This window comes from Rhopalosiphum padi, chromosome 1 (genome assembly GCF_020882245.1).
Source record: "Rhopalosiphum padi isolate XX-2018 chromosome 1, ASM2088224v1, whole genome shotgun sequence".
Classification (NCBI taxonomy): Eukaryota; Metazoa; Arthropoda; class Insecta; order Hemiptera; family Aphididae; genus Rhopalosiphum; species Rhopalosiphum padi.
This window is the reverse complement of record NC_083597.1, coordinates 29,703,233-29,717,881: the sequence shown is the minus strand read 5'-3', so window position 1 is coordinate 29,717,881 and position 14,649 is coordinate 29,703,233. Positions and strand designations below refer to the sequence as shown.

The following is a 14,649-nucleotide window of genomic DNA, read 5'->3' as shown; positions in this document are numbered from 1 at the left end:
AGGATATAAGCCTAAGGTATCACCGATCATTGGTTGGGATGGCAACGACTATACGTCACTTTATGTTAAATGAAACTACCTTTTTAAATAGTCCGTGATCAGTTCAGTGTAGCCAACCACCATTACCGGTTCCTCGCGTACCTTCTCACGAAAAGTAACTTATGGCAGTTAGGCAAATTGACTGCTGCGCGTATTGATAATATTAGAATAGAATTCAAATATATATAGTATTCAATATTATAATCATAGACTTATAGAAACTTAAGTCTATGATTATAATATTAATAATATTTATTATCACTACCTATAATTTATAATATATTTTTTTTTCTGTTAATTTAACAAGACAGAAACTTCAAATAATAAGCAAAAAAAAAAGTTTTATTAATTACTACATGTAATTAATAGCTAGTTTTTTTTTATTATATAGAGTTAAAGTATTTCTCTCTAGTACATTGCGTGTATTAAGATTTCGTTTTGTAGTAAATTATGTACTAATTGCACATTTAATTTCAGATGCATTTTAGATACCGACGATACCGTGATGCCAAAATACAAACAAAAATAAAATACCAACGTAAATAAAACGTAAACCAAATATTATGAAGAATTAAAAAAAAATGATTATTTCAGTAACATTGGACTGGTATTAAATAGTATTAATAACTTATTTTTAAAAAAATTACGACTTGGAAATTTTTAAGTATTATAATATATTATTTTTAATTTTTAAGTATTAATTATTTTATATAATATTAGTAATATACTAATGTATAAATGTATAATAGTCTATAGCCGTGATAAACTGATATTATATTGTATAATTGGATTTGAACACAATGAACACAGTACGTAGATTTGAAATTTGAATAAAATGGGTGTTCTACAATGTGCTCACTCTAAGAGGTACCACTAAATATTTTATTTGGATGACCTTAAATTGGAAATTTGAATTAAGTTTTTGGGAAATTAATAAAAGTACCTACTGAAGTGTTTGAATTTGAAGTACATTCAGATTTTAAACTCAGACAAATTTCAAATTGTAATTACCTTTGGTGCAACGCGTATTCCTTTCATTCCTCGAAAACTCCATTTCAATATAAGGTCATCCAACCGAAATATTTAGTGGTACCTGAAAAATTTCTCAGCGTGAACATACTGTTTACCTATATACCAGGGATGGCAAATCCATGGCACGCAAAAATTTTGAGGGCAAACGAAAAATTAAATTAAGAAAATAAATTATTAATAATTAATAAAGTAATGTTATTATAATATGCACCTAAACTAACCTTTTTTTATATTAATACATTAATCATACTATTAAATTACAATATTTTTTTTCTCGCAATATTGAATAATAATATAACAAAATATATTGTTTTTCATGGCACGCTCGAAAATAAAAGTTTATTTTTGGTATGTAGCGTCCAAATAATTTGCTACCCCTACTATATACGTTATACAAGTAACTAAGAACATTATTAATTATTGGTAAAAAATGAAAATAATATACATTGTCAAAATTGTATATTTCATTATTTATTTTCCTTTTCTACTAAACACTGAAAGTATAAAGCATTATTATTAATTTTTATGACTTAAAGCCATTACAGTTTAAATTAAAAAGTAATTTATAAAGCGTTAAATTTTGATAGCCAATTTAATAATAATTCAAATCTAAGCACACATAATCATTAAAAAAAATATTGACTAGTAACTAGTTGATGACCATAGATTTCTATACTAACTATGTAGTGTATTGGTCACTGAAATGACAGTTGTCAGTTAAGATATTTAAGTATAGAAAATACTTATATTGTGTAGCTGGATGATTTGTACCACGACAATAGTGTCGTGTTTTGGGTGTGTAGAGGTTAAAATTATATTTTAAAAATAAAAGATTTATCTGGTATATTTATTAATAGTTTATATAAAATATCTATCTCAAGGATTATTAGTATAAAATACATCATAATGTTATATATAATACATATTTATTGATATATTTTGTTTGAGTAATCTATTAAAATGCAGGAGTAATATAAAAATTATTTTTAAACTAATAATTAAATAAATTTTGATAACAATTAGTATAACATTCTTAGTTAAATATTCTTATTTAGTATAATATGAATTTATAATGATAACATAACATGATTTAGGTACACATCACAACAAAAAAAATAGGAAACTACAAGAAATTCTTTTGACATTTGCAGTGTTAATAAAATGCATTATTCTATCAACAATGTACCAACATTAAAGTCTTTAGTAATTATACTTGTTTCAGAATTTCTCGAGATCCATTCAAAAATAAAAATTATACATACATAATACATATATATATTTATATAATCATGTATTGGACAATTGGTAAACAAAATATGGTCAACACGGTATTAAATAAAATAAAATTTAACCAAAAACAGTACACATTTAAAAGGATAAAATATGGTCACACTATGGAATAAATAACCTATCTAGTGTTCCATTACTCTGAACACCAGTTCCAATATTACTGATGATTGTTGGGCTTTAACAGCTATTGCATTCACCACTGGGACAAGATGTTCGTCCAAACTTTGCATATACAAAGGAGGAAGTTTACTTTGTCCACTTCCAGCTTCATATCCTACCTGTAATATTATGCCAATAACATAAATTTAAAATTGAATATAATATTCACAACTCGTAAGTATATTATAGTTATATTATAATATACTCTAGATCAGTGTTTCCCACCTATGGGCAGGACACAATTTTAATGAAAAAAATGGGGGAGCTTCACCTCTATCTTTTTTTCATGATGTTATCTTAAGGTTATGGATCACAGTTACTATTAAAATTTAAATTGACATGAAATAATTTGGGGGTGCTAAGCACACCAAAGCACCCTCCCCCAAATTGCGCCTATGCTTATGGGTCGTGAAATAATTTTTATAGACTATGACTAGCAGTGTTTATAAACTAATAAGGCAACTATCTTGATAATATACAAAAATAATCTTTATATTAAACAGAAATTATGCATTTATTATTGAGTATTGTATTCAGTAATTAAATCACTTATACTAAAAATGATTATTAATAATATTATATTACCACATATTTAGGGGGGGGGGGAGTACTCAATATTAAATTTGTGGGTCAACAATACAAAAAGGTTGGGAAACATTGCTCTAGATGTATCTTATTTAATATTGTTTAATTTCAATATTATTTCTATACTTGTAATTATAGTTTAAAATAAATTTACCGAATCTGGATTGATGATAATACGTAAGGCTAGTGGAGTCAATGAAGCTGCAGATAACAAGTCTAAAAGTGGAACCAAAGCAGTACACGTCGCCTTGGATATGGATTCAGCTGTTCTACTAGTGTCCAAAGGTTCATCAACACGATCAGACGTTTCTTCACACTATATTATAATAAAATAAACTTATCTGTTAAATATTATATTATTAATTCAGTGGTAAGAAATTACTAAGGATATAATTGTAAATTTGTATTATAGTATTTTATAACTTGAAAACATATGAAACCAATTTAAAATTTTAGATCAATTTCAGTCGTTGTAAGGTAAACTAAAAGTATTAATAATCATACATTATAAAAATTAACATACTTGTATTACAAACACTTCTGTCCATCGAATAAAACGTCTTTTTCCTGAATAATCAACACCGTTATGTACTCTAATTGAGTATACACCATCTAATAATCTGCCATCAATGCAACTCTTAACTCTAAACAACAAATAAGACATTTTGATGATACTGTAAATTAATTAAATTTTTAATTTGTTTCTCACCCAATGTTGAAATTGACATCATCTTCTGTCCAGTGGAATATCACTGTTTGCTCATCATTTGTTCCACAATTTAGTTTAAAGTCTTTCATTAGACGAAGAGCATCACGTAATAATGCCATCTTTTGTGATGACATTTCAACCATGACACCATCTTCAACTATACGCCACCTGGTACTAGCTTCATCTTCTAAATCACCATTCAGTGCAATAAAACTGGCACCCGTTACTATATAAACCATAATTTAGATTAGTTAATACAATTAATATCAGATAAATTAATTCAATTACTTTGTCTAGGTTTATTATGAATATTAATTGCTTGTGTGTTGTAGTTTCCATCATCTTTAGTTGATTGAACACATACTAGATGAGAATCAGCAACTGCACTGAAGTTAGCACCAAATGCTAAAAGGCCACGGTTTGAAGCCAACACTAATCTTGAAACCTGAAAATGAATATATTTTATAAGTTAAAAATTAAATAATAGTAATAATAGATGATTTAATAAACTTGTATAAAATATTTACTTGATCATATCTATTTCGAGGTAATAGCACCATAATTTGTTTTTCGTCCATGTGTATATAGCAGCCTTTAACGGTAGGTAAACCATAAGAATATTGTCTAAAATCCTTTAAAAAATATTTATACATACATTTTTATTTATTAATATTTATTGAACATAATTTAATTCATTTTTTTAAATGTATACATTCTAAAAAGCTTTGAGTGAAAAACAATAACTTACTACTAATAGCTTAATGACTGTTTGACCAATTTCCGTATACAAAGAAGGCCGATTTCTAATGGATACCAACATACATGGATAATAACGATATTCTGCTCCTAGTCGTAACATTAAGCGAATGGGGAACATTTTAGCCCAAGGAGTTTCATACCTGAAACAAAATTAAATATGATTTTAGAATTTAAAACCCAAAGTGTTACAATGATGATTAAATCTCGGTTCACAGCTATGTTATCTATCATATCGAATACCTATTATCGTATCCAGATTGGCTATTGTAGTCAAAGTACCTATCTTTCACAGAACATAATCTACTGTGAAAAACATATAATTAGGCAGGCACAGAAACAAGGAGGGCATGAAAGTGATGTCCCCCAAAATGTAATTATACATTATTATTATATTTATTTCAAATGATAATAATTTTTACTGTTGTTTATATGTACATAAATTATACAATATGTACAATGTGTTGCAAATCATTCTATTTAAAAATCGGTTATTTCTAATCGTGCTGACTAACGACATGACGTTGCACATTATAGTTCTTATTGTAATTACTCGCACTTATACTTCCATACATTGTAATACTAAAGTTATTAACGGATTTTCAAAAATCAAAAGAATATTAGACTTTGCCTTATAATTATATGATTTGTTTGTACAGGTATTTGTGTATTTTAATATTTTTTTAATTATTTATTATATTTTAAAGTTAGTAACTTAAATAGCGTTTTTTTTTTTTTTAATGTACCAATAGCTCTTATTTTTTTTTTTATATTGTCGATTGAAACATTATTTATTTTCAATGTAAATAAAAATGCGACGAACTACATAGTTCTATAGTCCTATACTCCTATTATATTATATCTTATAATATGACGTTCATAAATAAAAGCTTCCCCCTCCCTAATAAATACTTTGGATCCTGCGTTTATAGTTAGGTGGAGCTCAATTTTTCGATACAACATAACTGACGACATAGCTATAACCCAGCTTTACTCTCAATTTAATTTAAAATTAATAAGATATTAAAAATTAAAACTTACTGATGAACAAGCAAGGCAAATAAATAAGGGGGTGATGGTAGACGTAACTTTTGCATACATTGGTATGTTTGTCTAACAAATAAAAATCCACCATGGTTATTGGAATCCAATAACGTAGTATTAACAGGGGCAGTAAAGGACATATCACTAACTGTAACACCTATAATAATATGATAATTATAAATTAACCAGTGTTAGCTTAAATAATAATAGTTTTCTTGTAAAATTAATAATATAAACCTGTTGAAGCGTTTTTATATAAATTGTTTACGAAGAGAAATATATCACGAGGTGGATGTTTTTCATTAGGAAGTGTCTCCAATAAAATTACTACCTCATCTTGACCAACACATGCAAGGCCCTCGGTACTCATACACCATGTTTCACGTTTAACACAACAGTCCACTATTAGAAAAAAATATATGCCATGACATTATATTGAAAATACATATTATTAAATAATAGTATGCTTACAAAAAACTCTCCTGACATAAAGAAATAAATTAGGGTTGACAGCAAACATCGTTTCAGGATCATTTAGTGCTATTGGACGTTCAGTGTCATCAAATATCAATTCACCCTGATCTCTCTTAGCTGCTGGTGGCAGACCAATATTGGGTATATAACTTTGAGTTTGAGAATTAAGAGGCCTTCTGTTAGCAGGTATAACACCTAAAAAAAAGTAAAAATTATAAATAAATATTTTTTAGTTAATTATAAAATCATTTAAAGTTACTATTCAATTATATAAACTTCTCTTTCAAGCAAAATTATACACAGTGAAAGATATTGATAATATTTAATATGTAGAGTATAAGGGCATATTTGAGTGTAGCGAAGTGGCATTTGCCATCCCCCCCCCCCCCCATCGCTCTTATTTTTTTCTATATAATACATTAATTAATAATTTAGTTAAAAAATGTTCTGTAATGATATCATACTTAACCTAATAATAATTGTATGCCTATTTAGGTAATCAACTGTAAATTATTTTTATTTGTATAGAAGAAAAATTAATTTCGCCATACCCTCCCCCACATGGTCTCAACTCAATTACGCCCTTGGTAGAATATTGGATTTGGATATTAGTAAAATAAGGAACCATAATGTTAATAATTATGACAAAGAATCTGAAGTATAGAACACGAAATATGAGTTACTTTATTTTATCTTTTAACAATACAACAGATTATACAGGTATGTTTTAAGATGATAGATCGTAAAATTGTTATTGTAAATTAACTATAGGTCTATAGGAACACAAAAATAATACTAACAATTTATAGTTATATGTAGAGCTCAGAAGTTGATGCATTTTGTATTTTTTTTTGGAACTTTTTAGACGATGCTCTCCTGGCCATAAATGTGTTTCATTAGCTATGAATCTAAACTACTAATTTTTATTTTGCATTTTTTGGTGTTGATTACTTTTTAAGTCATGTTTTGATATGTTTAGGTCATTTTCCAATTTTTTTATAGTCATTTTTACTGATTTTACATAAGTTCACTTCTTATCATTATGCCGATAACTTACTTAGAATTTTGAAATTACCACAGACTAAGATTAGTACCTATCCAATTTTATCTCACCGATTACAATCATCGTTGTCGTGTTGTAGTAAATATTATTATACCTAAATTTAATTATTTATTTTGTAATATTTGCATTTATTTTAGGTCAATTTTTAATGTTTTTAAGGTTATCAACTTCCGAGCCCTAGTTATATGTATCATAGTATATTATCATTTAACTATCATAGCCAATCTCAGTTTACCCAACTTTCAAAATTTTAAACTTTAAATATACCCAAAAGTAACAAAAAATAGTTTTTATGCTAGGAATTTTTAAATTTAGTACCTTCCTGAAAAATGACCAACTCTAAAATGTGTAATGTAACTTACAAAAAGTTATTTTTACTAAATATTCATGAAAATGGCTAGATAGTGGGATATTTAAACTTTAGATAGATAGTATGTAATATTTAAGATTAGTTGTTACTTAGGTTATGATATTTCTTAGCAAAAATTAATTTTTACTAAGGATTTATGAGATTGGACTTGATAATGTAATATATTTTGAACTTTAAGCAGGCCATGATATTTATGATTGGGTATAACAGCATACAATTATAAATATGACTATGAAAACATTTTTATTTAACACAGTGAACATGTTTGTTAAAACTAAAAACATAGTATCATGCATCTTGAAAAATAGATATTTATTAATAAATAAAACGCAAATTTAATATTTTTGAAATTGACCATAATAGTTTTCAAGTGACAATATAGTATACAATCTATTTACATTAAAACTTATGTGCAGGGGTGTGGCTTTTGTGCCTGTGATTTGGTGGAAGTGTTGCCTGACCTCCAAATTGACAAAAACTGATTTCCACCATAATTCCTTCACTAATAGATTATAGTTATATTATTTTTAAATATTTAAATATTTGGCCAATAGAGACATAAATTATATTGCAGATATATGTTAATTTATTATACATAAATATTAAATATATATTGAATACAACTTTATGTTGAGTTGAGAACTTACATTGTTTATTGTTACTATGACCACTAGTTGATTAGAATGACTTTCATAAAATCCAATCTTAAATGTATAATGTTTAAGTTAAATGGATTCATAACACTTCTATATCATCATATATTTATTAATATTACATTTAAAGTGCTCAGTAATGGTTGAAATTTAAATTTACATTGCTATTCAATTAGCATTATTGCAACAATTTTTACAGTATAACATAAATATAATTAGTACTCAAGTTATAATGATCTAAAAAAATTTAAAAAAATTAAATGTGTTCCATTGAAAATCCTATATAGTAACTACTAGTGAGTAGTTTATAATATTATAATATAGTACAAGAGTATAACTAATTTAAAAAAATGTAAATTAGGTCATTAATAATTTTTCAGATGAATAGTAAAATCACTTGATGTAGTTTATATAAGATGAATTTTTAACTTTAGGGAATCACACTCATAACATAAGAATTTAGTTATATAATATTTATAATTTACTGAATGTACTTAATCTAGATCAGTGGTTCTCAACCTTTTTATACTCACAGCACATTTCTTATAACCATACATTTTGACGGAACACCAGTTGAGAAACTCTGATCTAGATATTCAATAAAGATTTTAAAACTCTGATTTGAATTTAGGTACTGTTATGTTTCCTCTACAATGGAAATGTCAAATTAAAATAGACTTTAAATCAAAATTGATTAATATATAATTTAAAAATATAATAAGGATAAATTCCTATGTTATGTATATATTATCGACAGAGATAGCAAAACACAGATTTCTATTCCATTAAGAAACTATTACATCTTTGTGTGTTGTCTCCAATTAACAAGTATTTAACATATAATATATGCATTAAAAATAATCAGAATATAATCTAATGCATATTGTAGACCTTTATTAATATTTTAATTTTTACGTGAATTATAACTATGTAAAATGTTAAAATATACTTATAAATCACTTTAAAATATAAATATCAATAAAAGCCTATGAGATGCCATAAATAATATTCTTACCTCTAAATTTTATAATTAATATGTAAATTGACCTTACATTAAAATTAACAAAATAAAACGGATTCAAATCCATTTTACTTGAACAAACATTTGGTACCTAATTTGAAAGTTTATAAGATGGAGTTATAAAGACAATAAATGCAGCTATATCGTTTTCTAAAGAGAATGTCATACTTGGATGCGTTATATTACTTTAACTAATGTTTAAAATAGATTTAAAAAAATGATGTAGTTTTACAATAGTTTATGTATAGTTAATTAAGTGCAAATTTAACTTTTATATGCATCAAAATTGTAGAAAAAATATTAACTGTACTTAAACTATGAACATTTAATATTTTTATTTTAAAGTTAACGCGGATTTAAAAAAAATTAATTATTTAAGTATTCTCTTTTACTTTACAAATTTGATATTAAGTAAATTTATTCTAATATTAACTAAAAATACTCTGTAGTAAAAATCTGATACATAGATTTGCAATATCATGCATGTATAAGACAGATTCAGCACATACCAATACACATATCATCTTTAGATCATTTTTATCTTGGTCAATTTTTGTGTTTTCATGTTTTTTTAAACTTTTTATTTTATAATTAATTATTCTTAAGCAAACTTTTTTCCGAGAATGATGATGGTATAAACATCAAATATTAAATCAATGGTAAATTATTTATAACAATAACATTTCAATTAATAGAATATAATACACAGTGATAACTTTTAGTGTAATTTAATAAAACTTACTGTTTATGGTAGGACTAAGCTTCTTTAATGAACGCGATATTCGTCTTGTTGGTATGATTCTTTCAGATGATCCATCTAAATCTGTTAAATCACCTCCAGGTCTGATACCATCACTAAACATAACTTGTTTAGGAACATCTGACTTAACTCGTCCTAAAATCAGTAATATTATTGATAATTTATAAATTAGATTGACTGAAGTTAAAATGTCTACATACCAAAAATATTATTTTAAATAATTTAATAATATTGGTGTTTCAACTTATGTGATGCATTATGTATTGTAGTAATAACTCAAAATATTAATAGAATTTATAATAATCAATATAACTGCTAATAATATAATAAACATCCAATTCACTTATTTTTATGGATAAAAATTTAAAATGCTTGAAAATTTATTTTAAACTAAAAATTTAAATGAAAACTAAAAACGTAAGGTAGAAGAATGTTACATAATAAAAAAAATATTAACAAAATATGCTTTTTAATTATGAGATACCTTGTTAGAAATTGTGAAATAAGAAGTTAAAAAATATATTTATTTAAAACATTTGAATGTATATTTGTACCGTTTGTTAATGGTTGTTTAACTATTAAGTTATTTTTACAGATTACTAAATTAATTTTTCTATCTTCATAATTTAAACTCTTAATTATATTATAACACTTACAATTAAATAATGTTTGTTTAGGAATTTAACTGTTTAGTAGCCAGGTCATTAATAAATAATTATGCTAGATAATAGTTATGAATTTGAAGCTATAAATATATATATAAAGCTACTTATAAGCTAGTAAATTAAAATATTAAATTAGATATATTGTAATATACCTTCTCTTTTGAGTACGCTTACAGGAACTAAAACGGATGGCACAGGTTGATTTTTAGAATCAGTTACTTGTTGTAATGGTGGAACTGTTGAACAATATTCCATAGGATTATTTGGGTTTGGATGTTTAATTGTAGCTACTTTTTGTTCCACTTGAGATGCTATAGTAAATTTTTAATATTTTAAATTAAAATTTATCATAAATAAAATTATTAATTATTAATTTTTTAAATATTTTACCTCTAGCAAGTGTGTTATAACATTGCTGACAAACTCGTCCTTCATTATTATTCATAAATGATAGGCGAGCTCGTAAATTACAACATTTTGAACATAGAACCTAAAATAAATCATTGTTAAATATGTTCTGAAATTACTTTTAAAGGCTGTGCAATTTACTTCTCCACAAGCTCTACAATGATGCCTGCGTTTAACAACAGTAAATTTCAATTGACATCTCATGCAACTTTTTGCTGCTTCATCTGGCACCCAATATGGTTGTAGTTTACCGAGTCGACGTTCGATTAATGATAATGCACAGTCTGAATCTAAAATGTAATATTTAAATTTGAAATAAAGATTTTTTCAGACCTGACTATGAAGCATATTTATTTACCTGTGCTTAAGGTTGATGGTAGCTCATTTTCACAATTTGTTGTTCCATTTAAATCAAGTGTATTAGGTCTTTGTAAATGACTTTCTTCTATGCTTTCTATAGTATCACCAATCACTTCAGATGGTAGAGAACAAGTACTCTGTGAATCTAAAGAGTCGGTGACAGTGTTAACACTTATTTGATTATCATCTTTTAATAATATTGTTTCAGTTGATTCTATACTACACAATGAATCTGTAGGTTCTTTTTCAGATGGATAATCATATTCAACTTGTGATTCTGATAAATGCCCTTTGTCTTCTATTATAACTTCATTATTAGAGTTTTTTTCTAACAATTCTTCATCTATTTTTTGGTTAAAGTTGTGCATTGCTTCATCATGTTGAAATTCTAATTCTAAACTTGAATCAGGAACAATGGGTAAATCTGGAATGTCATTGTGCTCATCTATTTTTTGAGATTTGTCTTTTATTACTTCACATTCAACTTTAACATCTGAAATCATTTCTAACTCATTTTCTAATTTTTCAACAGTTTTACTTTCCTCAAAACTGACATCTACTTCTGGCAAATCCTCGAGTATTTCTTCTAGTATTACTTTTTCTTCTTCAGAAAGCAGTAATTGTTCATTTATATCATCTTGAGGTTCATCATAATTATTGTTTGATAATAAATTATTGGATGTTTCAGATGATATTGTATCTTTTGTTTCTGATATACTGTCATCACATATTAATGGTTTTTCAGCGATTAATTCGTCAGAAAATTCAGAACGAGGTGATAGGACATCAGTTGAACTGCTACAATTGTAATTTACTGACAATAAATCTTCTCGTTCTTCATATTCTTGAAGACACTTATAAAGTTCTACATCTGAAAAATCAGCATTTGTGCTATCTATATCACAAATCTCTGATGTGTTTAAAGACTGTAGTTCACTAGATATTGTACAATCATCTTTGGATGAATCAGGTGAGGTAATCAGTACAGGACAAGATGTAACATCTGGTAGTCTTTGGATTTCATCGATTGAATAGTTTTTATCGCTTTCCTTAGCTGAATCGTATGATTCTAATAAGTCTGGACGAAAGTCTTTTAATAACTCTTGACCTTCATAAGGATCTGGAGGTATATTTAAATTAAATGGTTTGTATTGGTATTCATCAACTACATCTATTAAACTGTTTACTGCATTTTCATTCAAAGGCAAATCAATATCCAATAGTGGTGTACTATCTTCTGGTTTAATAGTTTCAACAAATCCATTTTGTAATAATTCAGACTTAACAGAAGTAGTAGCTGTTGGTTCTATACCAAAATCAGCATCAGCTAAGTTTATGGGTTCAAATGCAGGACGACGATAATTTGATGCTGGTAACATTTTTCCAGTAATAACGGGAGCTTGTGGCTAAAATATTTTAATATAAACCAAAGTTCAAAATTATTACTTAATATAACTAAATAATTACCTGTGTTTCTGGTATAATATTAGACTGTCCATTTAGAATAGATGCTTGAAGTTGTTCTCTTTCTGTATTAAAATAATAATTATTTAACTGTATATAATACGATAGTATGAATAATGACAACCAAATCATCAATACAAAATTACCTTCGTTAAATTCGAATTCGTCAAGTACTTTGTCTAAATCGACCGTAAACTTTTCCATTATATTATAGTTGTCTGTGATAAACGAATCAAGCAAAAACGTTTATCCCATAATTGATTTGAATCTACATTGCTAATCAAAATCTTAGAATTATGTAGTTAAAATAAGTTTGTACAATTTTGCATAGCAATCATCTACTTTGTAAAAAAACCACTACAAAATCGCATAGAAAAAAAAAAAGTACTTGAAACTTTTTGTATTTATACCTATAATATATAAATTACGTCACACGAAATAAAAACTATAGGACCATTAAATAATAACAAGTAACAACAATTATACACATTTTTATTCATACATTTTTCAACACAAAATACAAATTGCTAACATCGAAGTTTCTTTATCACACATTTATCTACTGATAAGTGATAACAGATGATTATCTCAGCTTATGACACGGTTGTGTATAGTATGGTTGTAGACACAAAGATTACAAATTACAATGCTAGCGCAACAAGCCAATGTCAAGCAGTAAGTTTTAATTGGGTGTTCTCATGCAATTTTACTGTCTTATTAGTTATTACACACTCTAGTAGTCGTATTTAACGTTTTGTATTAAATACATGTCTTACCACAACCGTGACGAATTACAGTCATCTGTTACGTGATGTAAGTCTATTACTCTGAATAGTCTGAATTGTAAGAATATTAAGCCCTCTAGTGACTATTGGTGATACTTTATATCTGTGCATTACAAATCAGCATTATGAAGAATAGGTATTAGGTAACGGTAGGAAGGTGGTCATTGGTCAATGGTATAGAACTATGGAAATGCGACTACTGGTTTGCTGCAATTCTAAGTAACCAAGGTTGTCGAATCAGAATTGTCATTGGATAATAAATTATTTCCCTCCTTGTAAGATATTTAACTATTTTCAGTGCGTTAAACTATTATTTAGAAACCTATACTTATTTTATACATTTTAAATATACATCACATAATTACCAAATTCAAGACAAAATAGATCCTAATTGGAGTAAAGCATAGGTAAGCAATGTAGTCTACAGGCTGTCTTTGATGGAAAATAGAATACCTACTATAGTAGTACTAAGTACTATAAATATTTATGGTGTTAATCACAAAATAGATTAGATTGTTTGCTTGAACTCGACGAATTCCTAAGGTAGGTACTATTAAAACATTTTAAACCGTGTAGTAGATGTCGTTCTATCGTTTAAATTGTTTATATCGTGATTGAGCAGCTTTTTGTTATAAATTGTTATTAAAAAAGGTGGGCAAGTGGATATCGCTCTGCTGTATAATAGACATGGAGATGAGTGGGGGGTCACTATAATGGATATGTTAAATTTGAATGCAATGACAGTTATCATTGTATATTTGTATACGAAAAATGATTCTGAACGGAGATGATTTGTAAGTCTAGGATAATAATTAGGATACATTATATTATTACCTATATTTAAATTGTAATATATATCGTTATTTTATTCGATTTCGTAAAAAAATAAATTTCATATGCTCATAAAATTTTTCTATATTGATACTAGATTTTTTTTGAATCTTAAATACGGTAATTGGTCAAAATATTCAAACCAAAATATCCAACGGTCAAAAATATCTAAATGTATCCG

General features: G+C 26.6%; 1 protein-coding gene across 1 annotated transcript; it reads right to left on the bottom strand.

Annotated features, from left to right (window-relative positions):
* Positions 1–1,978: 1,978 nt before the first annotated feature.
* LOC132931710 (zinc finger FYVE domain-containing protein 9) lies at positions 1,979–13,374 on the bottom strand. The gene is made up of 17 exons (XM_060997659.1): positions 12,999–13,374; positions 12,856–12,917; positions 11,387–12,794; positions 11,170–11,318; positions 11,011–11,110; positions 10,773–10,931; positions 9,938–10,090; positions 6,086–6,283; positions 5,852–6,016; positions 5,612–5,771; positions 4,563–4,713; positions 4,342–4,446; positions 4,103–4,259; positions 3,815–4,040; positions 3,629–3,749; positions 3,260–3,421; positions 1,979–2,639 (listed from the first exon to the last, which is right to left on the bottom strand). Exons 1-17 carry the CDS (start codon positions 13,054–13,056, stop codon positions 2,484–2,486), a joined length of 3,690 nt encoding a protein of 1,229 aa, XP_060853642.1. The 5' UTR covers positions 13,057–13,374; the 3' UTR covers positions 1,979–2,483.
* Positions 13,375–14,649: the final 1,275 nt, after the last annotated feature.